The 25,490-nt window shown below is 41.6% G+C and overlaps 1 protein-coding gene across 4 annotated transcripts in view; it reads left to right on the plus strand.

Moving 5' to 3' along the window:
• The window catches only part of LOC118224630 (aryl hydrocarbon receptor repressor-like), a 67,536-nt gene that overhangs the window by 30,705 nt on the left and 11,341 nt on the right, over positions 1-25,490 (plus strand). For all 4 annotated transcript variants that reach the window (XM_035412196.1, XM_035412198.1, XM_035412199.1 and 1 more), the window contains 2 exons: positions 18,295-18,407; positions 22,315-22,404. In XM_035412196.1, the coding sequence (XP_035268087.1) occupies positions 18,295-18,407; positions 22,315-22,404 (203 nt within the window). The remainder of the gene's footprint in view (positions 1-18,294; positions 18,408-22,314; positions 22,405-25,490) is intronic.

Here is a 25,490-nt window from a genome sequence, read left to right on the forward strand (position 1 = left end):
CCATCTTGGTCTGATTGATTTGTTTTCATTTATACCACTTTTCTCTGGGTTAGGGCTGAACTGTAATTCAGAGGGAAAATTGCATGGTCCCAACTATCAGAAGCACAAAAAGAAATTGTAAGTGTAATTATGGGTTTGGTTTTGTGATGTTTTCAGATGTAATTGTGCCTTTCCTCCCTAGTCTTTTGCATTTGTTCCCCAAGGGAAACGATTGTGTCAGTGAAAATTCAGACATCTCTGTCCTGTGAAAATTCAGGGCTCTGCCATGATTTAAGAGATAGCTGGATAATGTTGGGCTGCCGTTTCAGTCAACACCCATTTGTAGCAGATATTACAGCAGCAGCGGTGATGAGAAGTAGAACTGCTTGGAGGATGCTGGCTAAAATGTGAGGGGAAATTCAGACAGCAGACTCAGAGACTCAGTTCTTCAGTGGTCTAAGTGGAGATGACAGATGGGTGGTTAAATGCTTTTAAATGTGTCGCAGAGTGTACCTTTAACCCCAAAGCCCACAAGCCCGTAGCGGTGGGGGCACGCGTTTCAGAATGTCACACAGCGGCTGCTCAGGGCGGAGGCGGACTGCGGCTCTACTGGCTGCCCGCTGCACGCAAGGCCTGGGAAATCCAAGCAGGTCAAGGATTTGCTCGGCACGCTTCGGGAATCCCGCAGCTACACTGCCTGTACAAAGCCAATCAGGTGAAATAACACACACCTCCATCTGATCTGTGTGTGTCTCTCTCTCTCTCTCTCTTTAACTCTCTCTCTCTTTCTCTCTCTAACCTTCTATCGTTCTCTTTGTTTCTCTTTGTCCCTCTCTTACTGTCTCTCACTCCCTCTCTCTCTCTTTCGCTGTCTTTCTTCATGCTGCTTACTGTTACTTTATACTGTACATGACATTGCACCCATCAAAGTGGGGCTGCCGTTATGGAAACAACCTATACTTGTTCAAGGTTTGTCACTTTGAATTGATTAGTGATACGAAAATGAGGATTATGAGTCATGCGATCTGATACCTCACTGATGGTTCCACTGGAGAAGCTAGTCCTGACACAGAATGCACACAGTTTTGTAACTGTATCTCTAATTCCATGGTAATCACCCTTACGAATGGCTTATCTCTGTTATTTAAATACTGATAATGTACTTATCAGTGTGTGTTCTGCTACTGTTTGACAAATGTTTGTCCAAGATTTGTTGGCAACTGTTAATTCTTTCCAAATGATGTATATGAATATTGTGGGATAAAAAGTCTACTACTTTGGCAATAAAGAAGTTAAATGATATACTGCATTTCCACCCCTGGCTGTTCTTCCAAACTCATGAAACAGTGGAATAATGCTGCACTCTGTTTGGAATAAGCTCTCAATGATAATGTGCGTGATGAAACTGGGAACAAGGGATAGGCCCTCGTTTCCCTTATTTCCTGCAGTGCTGAAGCAGCTGTGGCTTGTGGTCTTTCCGATGCTGGTGCACCCACGCGTTTCCAGGCCCGTCCACTGTGCTGTACCTGGCTCCCTCCGTGGTCCTCTCGCGGTTACTCCGCACAGCAGTGTCTTGGGCTTGTAGTGCCAACGGCAACAGCCCCGGCTTCAGGTGTGGCACCCACGTGTAAATGTTTTGATGGCTTGAAGCTGTGGGTCTCTTTAGGCAGGTTGGGGGTGGGGGGGCGGGGAGTGGGGGCAGCAGTGCGTTTGATTCTCTCCACTGAGCCATTGCTCTCTCTCTCTCTCTCTCTCTCTCTTTCTGTCTGTCTCTCTATCTCTCACTCTCTCTCTCTCAAGACAATGCTGTAGCTGCTGCCATCCTCCGACATGGCGCAAAGCAGTGGGGCCTAACAGCCTCTAGGGACACCCACATACGCTTACCATATGGTCCCGGGTTTGAGCTGTTCTGAGTGGCTTTTATCACCCCCTGGCCTTCTCAGGCAGCAGGTGAAGATCTTCTCCACTGTGAAACCCAATCTGGGGGGTTGAACGCCGGAGCATCTGGACGTCCCCACAGCAGTGTTCTATTCCAATCATTTGAAAGCCCATAAATACATTTCAAAGTATTTTATCATCCTGTGGAAGATTTTGGGGTACCCACAGAGGCTTATTGATTTAGCCTGTGAGCTGTATAGCACTCCTCAGATCTCTCCACTACCTGTGGTAATGCAGAAGGTCCTTTTCCATTTACCCTTACTCCACCCAGGCTATGACTCACACATCCCTATCACTACAATGATCATTTTCACTGTGGGTCTTATTTTGGATTTTATGTCTTACACTAGGTTTAGTCGCTGGGAACAGCTGGCATTGTCCTATATAATTCGGGTATTCAAAAAGGCCTAACTGAAAGCATTCTGTCTTTGTGATATTGCAATTGTTTAATTTATGGAGGGGTTTTTTTTTTTCTCTGAGCTTGTCCACACTTAATGGCTGTCAGTATATTTTCCATTGCTCATTAGCAAAATCAGACATTTTCAATGTAGATATTCAGACAAAGACATGTGCAAAACTGATAGTTCTTCCTCTCAGGCATACCCTTTCCCCCAGCACTCCAATTTATTGATATAAAATACTGATTTCTGTAGCAGAAACATACATTCAGGGTAAATACACAGGGAACATACTATTCATTTTCCCATTGAAAGTCAATACAGTGTATCCACACTTTCCACATCCAAGTGTCATTTCAATGTGTGTGTTGCCATAAAAAGTTCACCCACCCTTCCTACCTCCCTGCAAACACTTTTTTTTTCTTTAGCAGTGCTATTGTTAATATGCACAACACTTCCACGCTGTTCAATCATTCTGCCTGCTTTCGTCTGTCACTTCTCATCCATGTCATACCTCCTTATCTCACCTTGTATTTCTTGTGGCAGGAGCAAGACTCAGCAGCTAGCCTGGAGCTATGTGGTTGGTTGGGTTGATGTACCTTTGTGTTCTGCTTTGGTGATATCACTGTTTGCAGACAGGCAGGACAGGCAGGTTCATGTCAGTGCAGATATGCCTCACTGCTTCTCTTTGGCCTTTGGTAAGAAACCACATCCCACCTCTGAGAGAAAATAAGCAGTAGCGTGCAGTGTTCTGGGACTTAAAGCAGATTTCTGTTGACATGGATGATGTAATAATGCTTTGTTTTAAAGTCTTTCTGTCTGCATGTCATCAGGACTTTTTTGGTTGCTGTAACCAAAAACTCCTTTGGTTGTATGAAACATGTTTCTTAAAAAGCCACTAAGGTACAATCCTGGCAACGATTAGAGTTGTTTCCCTGTAGTGCTTCAGGGTTGTGGGGTTATAACTATAACTAATAAGTGTTTACATCCCTTGGAGACTGGTTTAGCCAACACATTTCTGTGTAGTGTAACATGTAGACAAGTTAATTGGATACATCATATCAGTTGTACGTCTTGCCTAGATGAGAATATTGGTAGCTACAGTGAATAAGATACAGCTACAATAAGAATAAGGCCACCACAGAATAAGTTTGACCATTGTGTACTACGGTAGATGTACTGTAGTAGTTAATCCTGTATACATGGGGACTGTAGCTTGATCGTTGTATGGGGTTATGAGCAGCTGAGCTGAGATTTTAGACCCAAACTCTCGCGATTTGAGATAGTTGGCTACAAGGCGGAAAGTGAAAGCAAACATAATTATTATATGACTGGTCCGGTTCTCTTGTGGTCTGTCCTGGCTTCTTGGAAGGTGTGGTAGGACTTGTCACTCAAAAGGCATACTAGCTAAGCTGGCAGCTCTCATATTTGTTTTCTTTCTTGCTGCAGGGCAACACAAGCAAACTGAATTGTAGGGAACATCAATAAAGTCTTGTTGCTAACAACACTGATGACGCTTCTGACTACGTTGACAAATTAGCTGTTTTTTTTTCAATGTTGGTTTCCGGCACGTGTCAGTGCGCATTCTGTAAATGCTCAAGTATGCCACAAACTACTTCTGTTCCATATTTTTTAAACAGTGTGGAACTGAGGCATTCGTGGCCTCTCAGCTGGAATCAGTGTCTTCCTCTGGGTTGTCTCCTGCTGGAACAAGTGTAAAAGAGTCAATAAACCAATGAGCCTCATGTTACAGCATTGTGCGAAATGACAGAACTGTGAGGAAAAAAATACAGATTTCGTTCATAAAAACACCATACGTACTACCCAGACAACCCTGTTCAGATAATTGTGTGCAAAGGCAAAAATACTGAAATTGGGAATTAATGATGCTGGATACAGTTCTGAATAATTTCATGAGCTGGTTGGACCTCTGCGAATTACAGAAGTGGCATTTATTCAATTATGCTTCATAGTAATGTTTTTGTGGCACAGAAATGAGCAGTTTGTAAATTTAAACACAGGTTTAGTATGTTGCTGAGCAGAGTCAGATCATATTATCCCATATTTGGGGCTAATTGCTGTGCAGCCAGTTCAGGCAGTAAATGTATAGCATGCCACAGTTTGTATATTCAGGCTTAATTTGTCAAAACCTTTCCTTATAGGAAACATTTTTGGAATGAGGTTTATACATACAGTAAGTACTGGTACATGTCTGTGTAACAGACATCTGAGTAACTGAGAGATGTCAGACATCTTTCTTGATTCTTTCTGTATGTATCTTTTATACTAAATCAACAGGCTACCGTAGCTCTTTTGTCCTGAAAGATTCCCTGCTGAATGCAGATGGTAAGCCCATGAAACACAAATGCAGCAGTGTTCTCAACTTCAGCATTCCCTTTCACCTTTCTGTAGTTTTAGCCTTTTCAGATGGATAAACACAGACATACCTGTAGTTTTGGAAAAAGCTGACATCAGGGTTGCGCAGAACTAGTTTTGTCACCTTGAATGTAGTTAGATGGGCGGTTTGTGCAAACATGTTTTTAGGAGGAAGAAGGAAAGAAAGCAAGTGACACAGTGTACCCTAGTGTACACTGTGTCTCAGGCCATTTTTCCATAAGAATGTTAGTCATTTTATCCTCATTGCTGATGGCAGACACTCACACATTGTAATGGAAAATCCATTCATGCAATTAATGAATGTAATTTAAAACAGACGCCAAAAAAAAGTTCATCCTTTGAAATGTGAAGCATGTAAACTTGGCTCTCTGAATTTGTTGATTGCGGACTACCGATGTGACCGGTTTGAGGTAAAAACTCTCATTACTTCTTTGCACGCTATCCCCCAATGCCCCCCCCCCCCCCACCCCCACCCCCACCCCCCACCCCCCACCCCCACCCTGAGCAGCAGTTGCAGCAATGGATATCTTTGTGTGAGTGGCCAGGTCACTGTATGAAGTGTTAAGTTGGTAAAACGCTGATACCACAGGTGGCTATGGCGGATATCGCGCGGTGATGTCAGTTGGCGCTGTAACGCAATCCGCAGCCCTCATCCTGTGTCAGTGCGTAAGACAAAAAGGAGTTTAACACATGTGCCTTTCCCTGGATATAGTTTTTTTTTTATCAGGTGGCTTTTTTTCTGGTTTCATGTTCAAGAAGTAGTCAGAAAAAGCGTAGTCTAGAATGAGGCTTGTTTGAAGCAGAGAGGACGGCAGTTCAGACCAGAACAGGGCAGGGGAACCTGGACTGCTACTTGTCACAGTTGAATGGGTTCAGTGAACAGCATGGAGTTCAAGCTTGCGTGAGTGTTCCAAAGTGACAGAAAGGGTATTTTTGAACCACTAATACTTGCAAAATCAGCAATGTTCCCCAGTTAGAAAACATACTGGAATCATTCGAGAGAAACATTCCTGTGGCTGTGGCATAAATCAAACTTCCGCTGTAAAGAAAACAGGGAAAAAGTCTTATAGAGCTGTACATTATTTGTAAAGTGCATCCAGTTGAATTTTTTTTTTTTGCTTTGCCCAAACTGCATGCTTTTTCGGTATAGGTGAGTTCTGCTTGAAACAGCTGTTGCACATTAGCAAGTCAAATTGTGAAGGAGCCACAACTGGCATTTTTATTTCATATTCTTACAATCAAAGACCCAATAAAAATGGCATGGCTAGAGATAATAAATAATCCATAATAAAGCATTTATCATATAATGATTTTATTTCATTTTTATAACTTTACTGTTTTCATTGTACGATTCACAGAGCCTGTTTGTTATGGGTTAGCGCCAAGAGTTTATTGCCATAGTTACTGTCTTGGAAAGCAGAGTTTGAAACAACCAAATGTTCTTGACATAAAACAAAAGAACTCAATGATCATGCTGAAAATATTTTTATTTTGACTCATAACTCATGAATTTTTGGCTTTCTCCTCATCCCTGACGTGCGGGAGAGAGACACAACATTGGTGCACCATTTTGTACCCAGACTGGAATGTCGTGGAATAGTTGTCTCCATTCAGACTTTGATCCTTGCAAACAGGTCTCAGCCAGTCCATTATGATGAGGATATTGATGATGTTACTGATCAGTTTTGCATTTGGTTAAAATTCAACACCTTCGATAGCATTTGTCCTGTCATGTTTTAAATGGTACAGGCTCTCTGCTGCACATTACATTACGGAATAGCACTTGGCCTGGCTTCACCATGGGCCTGGCTTCAAAACTGAAAGCCACAGGGTTCAACTACATGCAAGCCACCAAAACCAATTTATTTGTTCAGGATGTTATAAGAAATTCATTACCATGGCAGCGATAATTACAACTGGGATTTGTGAAGTGTGCTGTGAATTGTAAAAACACCTCGCTCATGAGCCATATATAGCCATGTAATCTAACAGCATTGATGTCATTTTACCATGATGACAAATATGGTGGTATATAAATTCAGTATTGATATTAGAAACAAAATGAATGACCAGAATTGTATGTTTTTTTCATTTGAAATAGCAATGCTTGTCCTGTGCAGTCCTACCGGTATTTTGTGCAATCATAGGTCCTCTCTCTCTGGTCATACCGTCAGCGGAGATTCAGTCAACAGTGATCCATTCTTCAGGCCCGGTGTCCGGCCAAATGGGCATGCCAGTTTCCTCACCCCTGTAACAATGGCTGAATACAAGATGCCTGCTTTCCCACTGAGGGCAAGTTGCCTGAGCTGAACAGCGGCGGTGACCGGTTCGCAACTCAGCTCATCATGGAAAATGTGAAGAGCGGTATTGTTTTAATTGGTCGCGAACAACACAAGGACACAGAGGGAAGGCAGTAACAATGGCCGTCGAGGCAGACAGGAAACGTTGCGTGAGCCCAGCGTAGATTGAGCTGTTGTGGAATGACTTGGTCGGTCGGGTTTGTTTTAGACCGATTTCCCCCGTTTGCGTTCTTTATGTGGCTGATTGCACTATTTTTTTTTTTTTTTGTCAAGTCTCGCATCAGTTAGCAGATTCTAACAAAGTGGAAGCATTAGCATTGCACAGTGCGTACTGTGCATGTTAGCACATGTATGTAGAATTTTCCACTACATATATTGATTAATTTGTTATCCCTTTGGGCAGCCCTGTCTTATCAAAAAATTGTTATGCTGAACAAAGTCATGATTCAGCATTGCAGAGAATATGGCTCTTTTGATTGGTTTTATCTGAGTGAAGTCCACCAACTGACAGACAGTAGCATGTTTCTATTTTAAGACAAGGCAGCAGTATTATTACATACATTCTGAAAATTCACACAAAACCAAAAGGAAACCCTTTTCATCAGAACAATACTTGCAACATTTTAATACCACCAACCAACCATGTTTACCAATTCATTACATCTGCACCATTCATAATACATTGAGGAAATTTTCATATTGCATTGAGGATCAGAGGATCTTCCATTGCCTTGTAATTAATAACTGTTAACAGCTTATGTGTCAGAAATGTTTCATGACATTTGCCTAATCTGTTCATGATGTTTTTTACTTTCCTTATTAAATGAACTGATTAAAAGCAGTGGCCACCTGCAATGGGAATCAGAGTCTTAATTTAAACAAATAAAACCTGTCTCACATGCACATCAGTTCAGCCGGTTCAGTTTTTGATTATGAATGGCTGGACAGCAGGCTGCAGAGTTTCAGGCCAGAAGTGTTTGCCCCCCCCCCCCCCACTTCTTGCCAAAAAGCAGAGAGCTTTATTGAATGCTGCAGATAATTACTCCATTCACCATTTCAAAAGGCGACCCAGGCCAAAACCAGCTGGAAACTGAGCGGCTGCCAACTTTCCGTGGCCCATTCCGTGCCAGTGGCTGCCAGCGGGTCATCGGTTTGGCTGCTCAAGGTCAGCTGCCTGTCTGTTTCCCTCCCCAGGACACAGCTGCGTGATTCAGCCTCGGAGGCCTTGGAGCCAGCCTGAATCAGAGTCCACCACCGGCCCCCTGGCTCTGTGGAGTGATTACACACCACAGTTTTGAGCCCCTCCCTACACTGAGACCTCCCCAAAACTACCCCAACTCAAATCTAGTATAGTGAAATAGAGTTCAATAAAGTAGATTGTCAAGATTGAAAATATATTGCAACTACTCACAATATATTTACAAATATACAAATTACTGGTGCTTTCAGATATTGCAATGTACTTATAAAAATATATTAAATATACTTTGATATCGCAGAATTATATGTATATATTTTTTTAAATTGTATTATATATTATATAAATTATATATTTTTAAAGTATATCTAGCAGTATATTCCATTGAATTCAAACAATAATATTTTAACATATCCTCAGTACATTGAATATTGGCTGAGCTTTTTTCAGCACAAAAAAAAACATTTTATGCTGTTTACTGTATGCTGGTTTGGTATTTCTCTGCATAAGAGAAGCAGCTGATCTACAAATTGTGATTCCTGCCCCCAGTGCAGCACTGTGGGTTTCAAGCACTACTAATGCTTGCAAGAAAAAGAAGAGGAGAGAGAGAGAGAGAAAGAGCAAGAAACAGAGAGAGAGAGAGAGAGAGAGAGAGAGTAAAGAAATAGACTGAGCTGTTGTGCTGGGGGGTTGTTGTGAGACCTCAGAAGTGACTTGGCAGCCCCTGGCAGCTCAACCACCGGGCTTTTCGTGAGAAGGACTCCAGTTTTGTAAGTGGATAGAAGGGCAAACCTCAAATCAGAGCATGTGGTAATGAGATCATCACATGGCTTAGCGAGGCTCACACTCGGCAACACAATGTGGAACCTCTCCTCCAATCTCATGAGAAATGATTGGGATAACTCCATTTGTCATGGCTGTTAGTGGACACATTAGCCCCTAGCTACTGCATATTGAATAAATCAAATCGACCACCTATTTGCGCGTGACATTCCTTTTCTCCATATTGGGCAAGAACATGAGATGTAAAATAAAATCAAAAGCATAAGGAAAAAAGGAAAATAATCCAGAGGTTGCTATATGGATAAATACTTGGATCTTGAGAATTGAGTGCTAGTCCAATGAGACAGTGGAGTCCCACAAACATAACTGGACCATTTCAGTGTGCGCTGTGTGTAACATTAGAGCCCCATTGTCTGAATGATAAATATAAACCAAGCATGTGCTTTTCTAAATCCTGCGAACCGAAGCCACGGGCAGTTTTACAGGCTTTGCGGCTCTGGCGCCTTTCCTCTTATAGCAGGGTTGCGTGATGTGGAGGTCACTCCCTGTCAAGTGACGTGGAGCCTGCGGGGAAGAGCCTGTGGGAAGATCGCACCAAGGGGAACGCGTGGGAAAAAATGGAGCCGTCTCTGGTTCTCGCCTCGTACGTTTACGAGCCTACCGAACCTTGCAGAAATCCTTCTTTGTTTTCGAAGGCAACTTGCGAGGCGACAATGGAAGTAGAGTTTGAGGTCAAAAATCAGATGGGGGACGAAGTTGGGAGCACCGTTGTGGACTGGCATGGGGCAGTCTGCACGTTTAGCGTACTTGGACACACAGTGCAGAGTAATGCAAGGTCCCAAAATTTGTATAGAAAAATGACAGTGGGGAGCGATTAGGACCTGTTATTCAACTTGAAGGTTCTAATGGTAATGCTGATCCTTGACATCTATAATTCACAATGATTGTTATCACGTCAGTCTTGGAAGAGCTGGGCCGAGTCGTGTTACAGACAAATTGTCACTTCTCACCTCTCTGTACAGGCAAATCAGGTAATACTGCTCAGTGTTGCTTGTAGACAAGCCATTTGGACAGTGGCCAGAAGGTGTTGGCTTGCCTGTCCCCCACAGTATCATTATTAATGCCCATGCCAACGGCGTCCCTGACTTACAGGGGTTTACCTTTCCGCATTGCATAAGAGCTTGGATGTACCACTAAATTATTTAACAGACGGCCAGCTTAAATCAACACAATTATCTTCTCCACACCAGCAAGTTCAAGGCTACGCAAGCTCCGTGGAACAACTTGGACACAAGAGTGATCTGAGCAGTGACCTCTCCGGAGATCGTGGGGCACGTTACACCACCCTCATGTTTCGCACGCATCTGTTGTTCTCCCTTAGAGCTAATATTAAACAGGCACCGTACCAAGAGAAGGGAACAAAAACCACACCGGCAGAAAGTGTTTAGAACATAACCGTGTGGAGAAGATATGTTACATCAGCAGCGGAGCCAGCACATATGGAGTTTACCTTGCTGGACATCTGCGTGTTATTATTCTCTTCAATGGCCTGTGAAGGCCGATAATCTTTTTAGCAGATTACTTCCCTGATTTATGGATTGAAATACCAAAGAGCCACCAATTCAAATCATCAGGTCCTGGTAGTAACATTCCTCGTGACTGACCCATCTACTGATCTAAAAAGTATTAGGTCTCCTGAGTAAAGGCTAGATATGTTATTCATGACTGAACTGGGAATGTGTACCCTGATTCATTTGAAACCTACCTGTGAAAGATCTTTCCTTCTCTCTAACGTCATTGGTCCAAAGAACCACTCCCAGAACCACTATTTTTTGTTGGAGCTCTGAAAATAGAATTTGGTATCCTATTTCCCAATCAGAGAGCTGAAATGTGAGAGGCGGGAGGTGCAAGTTACTTGCGTGTAACATCGAAGGTCAGATCAAATGTGCTGTGTGGTCAATTAATGACTTTTTCTGGCCAAACTTGTACTCATCAAGGCATCCTTATATCCATGTGGATTTTACTCATTCTAGGCACACTTAACAACACATAAATTTTAGCAGTGATATTTTTGTTCCAAATGTCCCTATCACCTACAGTATCTGTAGTCAGGTAATATCTTTATAAGTGTTCTACATGGAGTTCAGTTGTTAGCATTCAGTCAATAGCATTCAGTCAAAGGGGTGGTAAGGAGTCCAAGCTGAAACATCCATTGCAATTTTATTTCTGCCAGCCATGTGTATCCTAGACATTTACTGAAATACATTTACTGAAAGGTTCCTTGCTACTGCATGTGAGTGAGTGTTAGGAATCCTAACCCAGAGAGGATAATGAAATCACAACATTGCATCCCCTGGTCCTCATAGGATGGGGCCAGAGCGCCCAATGGGACACTTAGCCAGGCAGGCAGCCCACAGTTCCCTGGGATATTTCCAGGGGTTGTAAGTGGGCATGCATGTAAGTGTGGAACCTGTTTCCTGTTCGTGTTTTATCTGAAACTCACTGGGCTCTGTCGAGCACTGCACTCGTTCCCCAATGTACCTCATCTTCAGTATATCACATTTCAAAATGTCTTAATAGTTTAAAAAGAGGTATGTAATACTCAAATGCAGCAAGAAAAGGTGCAGTTAAATTTAACAACTTAAGTCAAATCTAATCAAATCTTGTAGAGTCATACGAGCATCACTCTCTTGCTCTCTCTCTCTCTCTCTCTCTCTCACACTCACACTTTTACTCTCTCTCTCCCTGAAAGATTGAAGCAAAATGAGAAAATAAAGGAGGGGGAGGAAATTTGGGGGGAGCGGTTGAGGATAAGTAAAGGTGCTGTTCAAGTAAAAGGTGATTATTCCTGGTTTGCATCATTTCTCTCTCTTTCTCATTCTTTCTCTCTAAAATTTAATGTTTGTTCCTTGTTTCATTTGTCATATATAATTCTGTTCGCAGATTAGTTTTGAAACTGCTTTCCAAGATTCAAGCAAAAAGTGGGAATGAATTCAATGAATTTAGATCGCTCAGTCTGCATTAGGTTCAATATTATAGCGCGACCCAGACAAACACAAATACCTGAAAGAAACTCTTTCAATTGTAACCTGAAACCTTTGCGAATCGGGACTCGGTAGTGCATTGCAAGTGTAGCTATTGTGGGGTTTTACTCTGACTTTGATTTTGTAAATTTACTTTGGAACTCAAGGATCAACCAGCCTAGTTGCAATAATTCCATCGCAGTTCCAAATAAAGGAAGGTCTATATGCTTCTCCTAGCATTTGCATAAGTCATTTATATGTTCTATAAAACCTGGGTTTTTTAAAAAACATTTTGAACATCTGTTGCATGTTCCACTATCAAAACCTTTTTTGAACTTTATTTTCTTCACAGACAAATAATTGACATCTAGTATGGCAAGCAGTGCAGTCAAGAATATCAATTATTTTCATTTTTGGCTCCAGTTGCAGGAGAGGCTCCCATTCCAAGTAACAAAAGCTTTTACGTTCAGCAAGGTTTGTAAACGCGTGTGCCTATGCTGTAAATCTTGTTTGGACCTGAAGGGCAATGGAAACCTATATATAACTTTCAACAGGGCCCTTAACAGTTACCAAGTGGGTCAGTGGGTGTTGATGCCCCAGACAATTCTGCATGTGAGGTCCGCATCTCAAGTTTTATTTCTCTGTAAAAGGCGACCGCCCAGTTTTTCAGCCTCCAGAATATCTGGTTTTCCGACTGCCGAATTCATTGGAATCACTTCGGCAGTCTCAAGTGTGTTATGAGCTGGGAACTTTGAAAGGGGAAAAACAGATAAATAAGATAAAAAACTCTGGGATCCAGTCTCCGCCCATGCTAATGACCTCTTTCACAAAAGCATGGCCTTTATCGTGACTGTTGGAATCCGGGAAAAGAGGAACTCAGACACAAATGAATTATTGAGTAAATTTAGGTAACTGTATCAAAGGAAGCTTTTATTTACTGTAGATTGAAATAAATAGAACTGGAGGATACAAGCCCTGTTTGAACGCCTCTCGGTTGAACAATGGCATTCCCAATCAATTTCAAGGGAACATTCAAAACTTTGGTGTCTGCTTCCTTGACTCGCTGTATTTTTGGCTGGTGATTGTATGGAAGATAGATTACTCAAGATTTAGATTTTGGGGTTCCTCTACTTGTTTATGTCTTGGCCTGCACTGTAATGAGAGCATTATGAATGTGATTTACTCTTCATTGAATCAATGATTGCATAGTAATATAACTTAAGGAAGGGCTTTAGACAACAGTAAAAACAATGTTCTATTGTTTCTTTAGAAATGTAATTTTTGATTACCAATGAATAATATTATTATTATTATTATTATTATTATTATTATTATTGTTGTTGTTGTTGTTGTTGTTATTATTAGAATAACAATAATAATGATAATAATAATAGTTACTATTATTATTATTCTTAGTATTATTATTATTATTATTATTATTATCATCATCATAATCATCATCATCATCATAACTTTACCATTTTAATACATGTGGGTCAAGGAATAACTTTTTATTTTCATTTCGTTGGAATGTGTATAAATAGAGGGAAACATGGATTGACCCAATTTTTTCAAAGCACAGGATCAAACATTCCACAGATGTTTCTCAAACTTTCTTGTCCTCAGTCTTTGCTGTGCCTGAGCTCTGTAGTCTTAGACATCTGTTGTGTGATTCCAGGAGGCAGAATAGCTAGTTTTGTGTGATTCCGCAGTCTCTCTCTCTCTCACGCACACACACACACATGCACACACACTGTGCAGCTGAGTTTTTATGTCCTCCACACAATGAGCTAGAGAGGGAAATTTTTTGCTATAACATCAGAGTGCATGGTAGCCACATAGCTTACCATTCTGGGGTATTTTTTAGTTTGAGTCAACATTATTATGTCATTTGCCCTTGAGTGGTATTTGTCAAAAGCAGATAGTACTGCCTGTGCTATCATGCAGTATTCACATTGCTTTCTGACACCACGTTGCCAATTACAGGCCTGGGAACAGATACTGTTTATCTTTGAGAGACACTGTTTATATCATCCAAATTCATTTAATGTCCTATATTACTTCCTTTTGTTACAGTTGTTATGACGACAAATCATCTTTTTGTTTGCTGCTTGATACTGAAAAGGGTGATGTTTCCTAAGTGGTGCTTCCAGTCTCTTTATTACTTGCCTTGATACTCGCTCTATTTAACATGTGTGACCCCACTTGCAGTTTTCACCAGAGGCTTTCAAAACCTTGATCATAACTGTTTTTTTTTGTACTATGCCTGAATGTGTAGCCTCTGTTATTGTGAGACAGTGACCTGAAACATGAAAATGTATTGAATAACTTAATTATTTCCATAAAGAACTGTTTCTGTGGAAGTGGGCACACCTTGTTCAGGCTGATTCCGGAAGAACGGTTTGGTTGTTTTTATATATAGAATTCATAGCCCTCATATGTATTCCCTTCAAGGTTAAAAGTTACAAAACATTGTAATAAGAGTCCAGAAACACAAAGGGTATCATAATAGAATAATTTGATACTATAGCCACAACGCGTCATTAAATAGCAATACAATAAACTGTAAACACAGGCGTGTTTAAAAATGTATACTGCAAAGCAATTTAAGGCGTTGGCTGAATGTTGGACAAAGCTTTTGTTTTTCTTTTTAAAGAAAAAAAGATACTTTTGATGAAAAGAATCCAAAAGAAAACTACTACTCTCCTCTCTCAGCTTGCTTTCATGCCACATAACCTAAAAAAGAAAGTTCCGGACATATGATACAACATATAATGAAGAATTAGGTTCCATTACATTGCAGGCTTAACCTTTATAGAGTGCATTCAGTGCTTGCCAGCAGTCATCAATATTTAACAGCTGTTGTTATTATGAAATTCTTTATAGGCTAATGTGGCTTGCTGGTTTGCACGCAAGGGCTTGAACGAGTGCCAAGGCTCTGTCAGGGACGAGAGGAGATTGACAGACGGTTGGCTTGCGTGACAACAGGGCTTTGGTCAGCCAGCTCCAATTCTCTCTACATCAGCCTGCTCTCCCTCTGGTGTTTCTCTGCCTTGGATTTCCTGGGCTGGGGGTTGGGGGGGTGGGTGGGGGAGGGGAGAAGGGGGAGGAGCTGAAATTGGGGAGGAGTGGGGAGGGGACATGGGGAACCAGGAGGGGGTGGAGACAAGCAAATGAGGTGGCTGGCAGCCAGTTCCCACCCTCTTGCTTCCAGTGAAGTTATCTCTGTGCTGTACGCACGCAAAGCTGTCAGGCAAGGGAATGCTTGCATGTGTCTGGATTACTTTAATTCCTGCGCCCCATGCCAAAAGATGCCACCTTGGCAGCATGTGCTGACAAAAGGAGAACTATTGTCCAGTCTATATTTTCACTGACAGAAAAGGGTATAGGTAATAGCTATGATTATGATTGATACATCTGTTTCCTGCAATAACCAGAGATTGATTATGACAGAGAGGAACTGCTACATGTATCTGTCTGTTGAATGTATTGCACTGACCGAGCTTAAGCTATTTTAATGCCATGGCTTACATGTCAGTCTGAGAAAGTGAAGACAAGTATATAAATACAGGTGTGTGATGGTTCTTTCGAACAAGAACCATGGTTTTGCTGACACGATGCCCAATCCAGTCACATTCCACACTGCTCTCTTCTTTGAAATATACCCAGTTTTGTCTGTAATATATGTAATATAAATGTACTATTTAAGATTAAATATATTTAAATATAAGTCAAGTTTTGAATAAATAAATAAATATCAGTGTGTTAATTGACATGGGGTCTTCACTTTTCTTCAGACCTGCGCCAACACATCTAAAGTATTATTTTCACGACTGCTGATGTTCAGTTCAATGTTTTACACAATATGCATGTCGTGGTCGACCGTTCCTGGCTGTTCATGAAGGTTTGGAATCTTGGTGGTTCTAGTGTTAAGAATGGATGCTACACAGTATCTAATTTTGTAAACATATTGACCAGCTTATAATAATTGAAACAAGGTTGCATAGAATAGGTATGTTACACAAAGAATATAACAGAAGGCACGTAATCCTGACACAGTATCATATTGCTTTTCATTTACAGTTAAGTCGTTTGATACACCCAGTTGTTTTTCATATTTGTCGAGGCAACAGCAGAAATCTGAGCGGTGACTTCACATGAAAAAGAAAATACCAGGCTTATTACTACTGGTATGCGAGGTCATTATCTGTCCTGCACAATGCACTGCATACTCCTGTACAAAGAGAGGGAGGCAGAAATCATCAACAAATTACATGTTGCGATAATGGCATGTTATTGGAACCATCCTCTCAGGCGCCACCTGTGTCGGGTTCCGTTGGATGTTTGTTTTTCACACGGCGACCCTTACCAAAAAGGCATAATTTTCCCCTGCTGTACCAAATTTTCTACACTGTACACTGTGTTCTGCGGAGAAAATTAGAATTCCTGACTATTAGGTTTTCTGTTTTCATTGAAAAAAAAACTGAGAGAAAATGAATAATGTCCCTGTTGGCTGAGGAAGCGCAACTTCAGTAATTAATCATCCTTTTTATTTGTCTTTCTTGGGCTCACATCCTCTCCAACGTTTTCATAAGACTTGAGAGGCAGGTTGGGGAAAAGGAAGAAACGGCAGGGCTCTGAAATACGCAGTGATTTCCAACAGTGGTCTAAACCAGTCAGGTGAAATTTAGATGACTGTAAAAATGTGATCGTTGAGAGCGTGCGTTATGAAAGAAAGAAAACACTTCTCTTTAAATGGGTGAACAATGTGAGATCTAGCCACATTTGAGTGGGCCTTGTCGTGCTTTGAATCTGGAAAAGATGAAAAGGAGCTCAAATCTCTTGCGTGGCTCCGTGAGAATTCGCCTTTGAGGAAAAATTGAGGAGAGTGGTGAAAACTTTGTGTGCGAGCGTCAGGGGTGTGTGAGGAGCTAGGTGTTAAACCTCAAAGTGGCTCGTTGGCCGTGCGGTCGTGCGACGGATGGCGGACGGGAGGGCCATGCCGTGTTCTGGCGCGCGGGAGTGGATGGATCAGGACGTGCGTGCCTCGCGTGACTAATCTCGTTGCGTTCGCGGGTCTGTTGTTTATCTCCTCCGTGCGGACCGCTGCATGCTCGCAGATTACCGCCCGTGACGCGGTGCGGCAGCACCTCCTCGCTCGCCGCTTACAGGAGATTTTGAGGGCTCTGCTGATTACCGTGGCGACTACAATGATCCGGCTGTTTCCTGTACCCACAATTCAGCGCATGGTGTGGATGTCGAGCGCTCGGTGCCACGACGGAGCAGGGTGATTATGGTCCGAAAGGGAGCTGTGTGTGATTTCTTCTGCGGTTTCGGTGTAATCCCACATGGCACATTAGGCCACTTCTCATCCCGGCCCACATCAAACACTGGTTTATACCAGCTTCCCAGCCTCTATTGAGGTTCTACTATAGTGCCCACCTCAAGTTCATGGGAAGGCTGAAAACAAAGGTTGCCATAGCGAATTACATTGTTTTTACTAAATTAATTATTTGTTTTGTTTCTTGTCATGTATAAGACTTTTTTGTGTCATTTGATTTTTTGATACTCATATTTACCTCAGCAATGAAATTTAATGAAATATCATGTGTCGTGTTTCATGCGCTCATCAAAAGTACCATTTCTTTGTCATAGTAAAAATGAAGTTTTCATGGCTGTCTATATACTTTAGTTAACTTTTTAATCTAGATAGGAGTGTGAGGGAGGGAAAGAGAATGTGCATGTACAGCCTGTTAGGGGGAAGATCGAATTAAACAATATTGTCTTTTCTGGTTTGTATAGCGCAAGGTGGCTGATTTGGAGTAGGACTTTAGGCGACTATAAGAAATGTTTGTTGCCAAAATGCATGCAAGTCTGTGCCAATTAGATCAGAAAATCAGGTGTGCTAAATGCCAGTTTAAGACCTTTTCAAAATAAAGAGCAAACCATGTGGTGGTATTGTATCAGATTAATCCTATTAAGCCATGGAAACCAACAATGGTTGCAGTTCTTTTGCATTTCTTCTCTCTGACCTGGTCTCTTTTTCTGAACAAAAATCTGATTTAATTTAATTTAATATTCAGTTACATTTACATTACTGTTTATATAATGAGTACACTTTATCACGTGTGGTGAGATGTACAGTAAGTTGGTTTTGATGACACCATTTACATCCAGTACTGTAACGACCCGATACAGTTCGGCAAAGATGCAGAAAACAATCTTTCCATATGCTGATCACTCACTCTGTTTTCGTACTTTCTCTCTCCTCCACACAGCCATTCAGGAGAAGCCGTCCAGAAAACACAGCAGCCCGCCCTCCAATCAGGATGCCAGGAAAGACAGCCAGCCAGCAGGGACCGACCTCACAGAGAGTGAACTCCTACTGGAGGTAGGAACAGGGGGGGCGGGAGGTGCACGTAGAAGGTGAGCGCGTTGTAAACGCGTATCCGTCGCACACCGAAGCAGGGCAGGCCGTGGCACCAGTACTGGGCTTCCCAGCCTCCCTTCTGTCTGAGTGACCTGACAGGCCGTGGACACGAGGGGGGGAAAGACCAGTGGAGTTTAGACCCATGGACTGACCTCCAGCAAGGTTTCAGAAAAGGTGGAGTGTAAATAATAGATTAACTCCTGACCAGAGGTGGGAAACATACAGCCCCTGAGCAGTGCTGACAGCTTCATTTTTATCAGTGACATCCCAGAATATGAAAGGAAATGTAAAGTACTTGAAATGGGTACTTATATTTTGAGAAAAAAAAAATTATATCTGATTGTTTATCCAAAAGCATGCAGTTTTTGATGCTTGTCCATGCTCTGGTGCTCTTATTATGGGAATCAGCCTATGCATATGAACAAATCACTGTTACAGCTAATATAATAAGCATAAAGTGTCAATTGTGATGGAATTAGCACGTTATCTTTCATTGCTACAACACAAGGAGTGAGTGCCAACTGTCTATTCATATTTAAGACATGAAATTAAAAGCTACTTTCATCATGGAATTTAAATACCAGATACAAATACAAGGTCTTGCTATTGATTTTCCTTGTTGATAGAATGAAACCACAAGGTAAATGCAGCTTTATTGGACTTGAGACTCAATGTAGCAGTTTCACAGGTGTGAGGGAGGTGACACTTCACGCTCCAAATGATTGACAAATAGACATGAGGTCGGTAAGTCTGTAAACAATGAAGGAGTGCCAGACCTCTAGATGGACTAAACCAAGAAAACATCTCAGTTAACATCTGAAATTGGCACAACACAAGATGAATAGAGCCAATTGACTGTGGAAGTGTATTGCCCTTATTGCGTGACTAGAAATGGTAGTCACAGCAAGGCATGGCTTCAGGCCTCTGCAATTGTACTACAGTAACCATGGCAACTTGGTCTCTGGGGAAAGGAAGATGCCAGAGTGTTTTCCTTTATTCTCAGGAAGGCTAAAATGTTTGGAACAGTTCTTTTTCAATAAGCTGTGACCCTGACAAATACTTTTGATGTCTTTGTGACACTGTTTTTCTCAGAGAGGAGAGGAGGAAAGCGATCGGGATACATTAAAAGGTTTTCAGCTACCAGAGAGCTCTTATGTCAGTTTAGTTTAGTTTAGTTTTTTTTTTGTTTTTTTGTTTTTTACTTTATTTTCAGGTATCATAAGGAAACTCATTTTAATTCTGTGTGTAAACTGCCATAAAGGAAAGCATTTAACCTTCACTGTTTTATATAAGAAAAAAGAGAATTAATTTTCAATTGAACTGGAATTCATTAAAAAAATTTTTTTTTGGTTTAGCGACGAACAGGTGTGAGTTTCCATGGCCTCATCTAATTGGAATTCCTTGAACCATGAAAAAGGAATTTTGGAAAGCAGCACAAAATTTTAAACTTTCTCCCCCCGTGAAAACACTTGGAGAAAAATTGTAACGGCTTTTCATGGCATAATTGCGTCTGATTTACTAAGGGAGATACTATCTGATCACGAAATGTTGGAGCAGCAGTTCAGTACAAAGCAATAAATAGAAGCCATTTCTTTTTTCGACGGTACTGCAAACGAGCACGAAAAAAAAAAAAACACAAAGAAGCTACACAGGTTTAGCGGGCAGCAGCTTGCAAGCAGAAGCATTCAAATCGGATTGTTTAAAGCAAATGATTGTCTCCAAGTCATCAAATATTTGCTTTCTTCAGCAAGTAGTCTCCCCTCTGGCCCCGTCGTCAGACCTGGAAGTGTACTGTCAGAGAGCGTGGTGGAAGGCGCATGTACTGTAAAGTCTAGTCACGCACGCGGCCGCGCGGCGCTGTGCTGACGTGCAGGTTTAGCGCGCGCCGAGCTCCGCTATCTAGAAACGAGTGGAAATGGTTACTGGGTCAACGGCCTCTGGCTGGATAATGACTGCACAGTTTATGTCTGTCAAACAGAGTCGCAGTCAGCAGGAGACCAGGAATGGAGCACGCCTCCCTCACGTTTTTTTTTTTCCCTGGAATCTCTGTTTAGGCTCCGAACCCATGTATACTCACACTGAGTGGTTTCCATAAACACACACTTAATGGCATCGCATATACACGCATCATTCTTTGGAAGTGCAAACATTTGGAACACCATACTACCATGTACTTACCGACCCATTTAGCCTATGACAAGGTTCTCATGAGTTCATACCAATATTTGCAATAGAGCCATGTTTTTAACTCAAAGAAGAGTTTATAGTTCAAAAAAGGATGTCTGTAGTTTATTATAAGTATTTTAAAAAATATTTGTATTTTTTTAATTATTTGTAATTCATGCCTTTACTGCATGCAGCATAATTTTGTGTGTTTTTGTTTTGTTCTGTATTCTTTTCCCTTTGTATGTGTTATTGTTTGGGTGATTGAACCCTTACTCTGTACATGTGCCCATTTAAAAAAAATCTAGTGCATGCCCTATCTCTACTGTATTATATTGATTTAGAATTACAGTGTTGGTACTAATACTTTTTTCTGGCTTCTTTATTGTCGATGAAAAATCTTTAAAAAGGCCCCAAATCAAGAGCATTGATATAGCTCTGTCCGACCAACAGCAATCCATTTAGAACATTAGCTATCAATAGGCAATAATATAATATAAATAGAATCTTATCAGGTGGTGTGGTGTGTCGTGAAGTCTCAATGTCAGAGTCTTGTATCCAAAGCAGTTAATTTGTTTAATTTTGGATGTTAATTATAAGTTTTCTGTGCAGGTGTGTTCATCAAATGCCACCTCATATTCTGTCACGGAGGAGCTGTATTTCATTTTCAGCATTCAACATTCATATTTTCCCCCAGACTCTACGTTATCATCTTTAAATTGATGTATCCGCAGTCCTCATACAGCATATGACAGATCACATTTGGATGTTTTTCTTGTGTGCGGTGACAGTAATTTTGAGATTACATTGTTGGCCATAAAACGCTGGTTGATATTTATCCGGAATGTTCCTGCCTGTGGCAGAAAAAAGTAACTGAGGTCTGGCATGAACTGAATGGAATGAATTAGCAGAGCAAAAGCACCTATTTGGCAGTGTTTTTTTAAGTAAAACACACGAGTGGAAGAAACAGAATTAGGTAGCTTTATTTAATTTTCATTAGCGGAATGGCCATTGCGCGAGGGACCGTTTTCCCCAACCCGTCCTGCTGCTCTCTGCGAACACGAGGCTAGCGCTGACGGACGGGGGCTGGGGTGTGAACGAGGCGACCGCGGGTCCCGTACCCCCCGGCCACGGCCAGCTTGAAGGCGTCTCGCCGCGGCACGGCTGCCCCGAGCGCCCTGCCCGCGGCGGGAAGCTGAGCACGGAGCCGGGCCTCGGGAGCCAGAAGAAAAGCAGCTGGCCTGACCTGGGTCGATTCACATTAAACTGGAGGTGACAGGGCCTGGCACGGAGCAGGCTCCAGTCACGCGATCGTCGGGAACTTGGACGCCGTACAGGCACTTGAAAGTTAATAAATTGCAGTTTGTAGAACTGACTCCTACATTTCCCTAACCTCAAATATGGAAGTCCTGCTGTGGAGATGCAGCATGAATTCAATTTTAAAAACACTTGTTACCACACAAAGGTTAAAGCGTGTACTCAATGACTTTAAGACCTCTGTGGTGTCCTTGTTAAACACTGCAATGTGGTCTGCATTGGTATATTTATATAGCTGTGTGTAGCATATTTGTACATATGCAATTTTGCTGAAATAGATAGTTTTCTTGTTTGAAAATTCTTGTTTGTTTTAATAATTAGTGTTTGTATCAAAAATTTGTATTGAATGTGATTATTAATGTTTGCTTCTATCTCTTTTTTCTCATAGTCCTTGACTGGTTTTGCACTGGTGGTGAGCACAGATGGGATGGTTTTCTATGCCTCATCGACCATTGTTGACTACTTGGGCTTCCATCAGGTACTATTTATTCATAATGGGGGGTTAATGTGCTGAATTAATTTAATTTAATGCAAATTGCTTAGTTTAGCTACTGTTTAACACATACAAAGCTGTACACTCTATGTTTAACACATGCATGACAGCACATAATGCCGTATACACTCAGTCATTGTCCCCTAAAAGGAGAACATGCTCTGGGCCCAGGAAAGATATGGTAATAGCTTATTCATTCACGGAGTGGCAATAGGAAGTTTATAAGAATTCTGTGTTTAATCTACAAAACAACCTTGCTTATACACTGTGATGGACGTGAGTACCAATGTGAACGTTTTAGACACTGTGTTGGCCGGGAAACTCTGTGTGTTCCTTTGGGACCTAAACGCAGGCAAGGGTAGTGTCTTTCCTGGACATCTCCCACAAGGAGAGTCCCGTAACACAGCAGCCAAACCCGACACGATGATGTTCCCAGAGGGAAAGGTCTCACGACATTACGCCAAGCCGACCTCCACCGGCAGTGGGCCCCAGAGACGCAGCTGAGAACTCGCTCCTGATTCTCAGATCCCCGCTGACACGTTCTCGAATCATGACACCATCTCGAGAGGTGCCCGAGAGAGATAGAGCATTCCCGAGCTGGTCGCTCGCTCTCTTCACAGAGCCTGTGGCCCTCAGGAGCATGTGTGTGTGTGTGTGTGTGTGTGCGTGTGTGTGTGTGTGTGTGTGTGTGTGTGTGCGAGTGGGATGGCAGGCCAGCGCTGATGTTGTGCAGCTCGTCGCCTGTGCTGTCCTGCACAGTAGCAATTTGGACCCACAGAGCCTGGCCTGCTCTGCCCCTGCTCCCTCTCTCCCCCCGCCTGTCGGATTATTGCGTATGGCGGAAAAGCTTTCCTAGCCTCGCTCTGGGGAGGCGCCCGGGAGGTCAGTGGCGTAGGTTCTTTAAGGATTTAGCGAGGTCAGGAGGTAAACACGTTTGGCTAAAGAACTGCGAATGGCTGCTTTCTCTCATTTAGTATCAGCTGGACATGGCTGTCCTCCCCTTCCTAAGTCATTTTCCAAGTGAATGAGTAAAGTGCTTCGCCTGATTACATTGACAAGGGATACTTATGAGACCTGGTAATTATTACAGTATAGTGTTTTCTTTTGGCTTGTGAGAAGTTCAGAACAATAACATCAGAATTTAAGTGCTGTACGAAGTTGCTTAGGTCCACACTATTGAGTCTTTCCACACACCACCATCAGTTTTTATGGTTAAGTGTATGGTACTTATTTTTTTACGTTCTCTTTTGAATTTGTCGCAGCAAACAGGAACAAGCTTATTGGCTTGATAGCATGCTTGAGGATTAATATAACTCGATTTGCAATTTTATTTCTCCTTTACACATTAATTCAAGCTATGAAAATGAAGTGCCTGTAGCTTCTCTGTTTTGCCTTGTCTTATTATAGAGATTAAACTTCACAGTAAGATGTGCATGCAAATGATGTCTAAATCCACAAAACACAAAGCAGCTGTCATCAGGAAACCAAATGGTACAAACTATAAAACCTATATGGGTCACCTCAACTGCTAACACATGTCTCTTTCTGGACCATTTATTGTATGCGTTATGACTTTTATTGTTATCTCTTTAATCACTTGTACTCTGAAATCTACACATTACAAAAATATAATTTTTGCTTTTGTACCTACAGTTTTCAGTGAATGAAAACCAAAAAATTTTCTTTTCTATCTTGTTTAAATAATATATTTCACAGCCTCCTTTAAGTCAGTGCACCTAATGAAATCCAGTTCAGTGCAATTCATAGTAATGATAATGTAAAAGCCAATGTGATTATAATGTAATTTAATTAATGTTTGGACAAACTATTATATTTTATTACATTACTGTACTAAAAATGAATATAGCAGATATAGTTCAATTTCATTGGACAAAGCAAACCTTGAATAAGTGAATTTATGTCTGCCGCTGCATAATCATTTTTGTAAAATCATCATGACCATATTTTTATCATGTACGTTGTCAAGGAAAAAAGAATTTCTAGTAAAGCTGACAAATTGTGACATAGTATGTATGCTATTCTAACGCCCATTGCAGAAAATTCACAAAGCCAAAATATTTTTGAAGGCATTGTTTAACAATTCCACCAGGGCCTTTAAAAAGTGTTGCTGGTACCCAAACAACACCAGGGAGCATAGATTCACCATTATGTAAACAAGACATGACTAGCAGGCTGCATACGAGACAAGAAAAGATATATATTTTTGTTTTAGGATTCCTACCACAAAAAAAGGCTGAAATACTGCAGAAACAGCATATCCCTTTGATCTAATTTGCTACTTTGTAATTATCCTTTGAAGGACAGGAAGCTTGGGCCAGGGAAAACATTGCTTATTCTCTTTTACAAGAGAATCTCACACAATAGTCACTTGATCCGTCTGCTGATGGGAATCGTGGTGGCGCTGCCATGTGTTTGGTGGAAGAATTGTTTTGCAAGGCAAATGTTCAAACCCTTGCGTGCCTCCAATGTGGAAATTATGAGGAGGCTGAATATTTTAGAAGGAATCTGTCATTCATGACAGAAAGCAAAGCTATTGCTGGAAAGAAAGAGGAATTACAAATGCGGGGCGGGTGAAAGGGTGGGGGGGGGTTTCACCAGGGCTGGGCTGCTAGCCCTCCGCGGCCCATGTCACGCGATGTTTGACAAACAAGCCAGCTGGGACAGCCACGCATCCCACGGCCTGAAAAGAAACACTTAATTGCGGGCTGTGGAAACGTTAGAAGTGAGCACTTCTCAAGTCAGACCCAGAGAGGTTATTTTAACAATGGCAACAAACATGCACCTACAAAAGCAAAGTGAAAATTCTATTAATCTGGTTTAGGTATTTGGACAGCAGAGAGGCACTTTATTGCCATGCTGACAAATACAAAATATTATGATATTCCATGGCATTGTTGCATGTGCTATTTTGTTTTCCCTTGTTCATTGCAGGTGTCATGAACCTGTAGAAATGTCACAAACTATCTTACATCCGTATGACTGCTTAATGCCACTCTAAAGCTACTGTATATTGCTGCATGAAAGCCACTATGTGTTGAGAAAACTAAATA

This window comes from Anguilla anguilla, chromosome 4 (assembly GCF_013347855.1).
Source record: "Anguilla anguilla isolate fAngAng1 chromosome 4, fAngAng1.pri, whole genome shotgun sequence".
Lineage (NCBI taxonomy): Eukaryota > Metazoa > Chordata > Actinopteri > Anguilliformes > Anguillidae > Anguilla > Anguilla anguilla.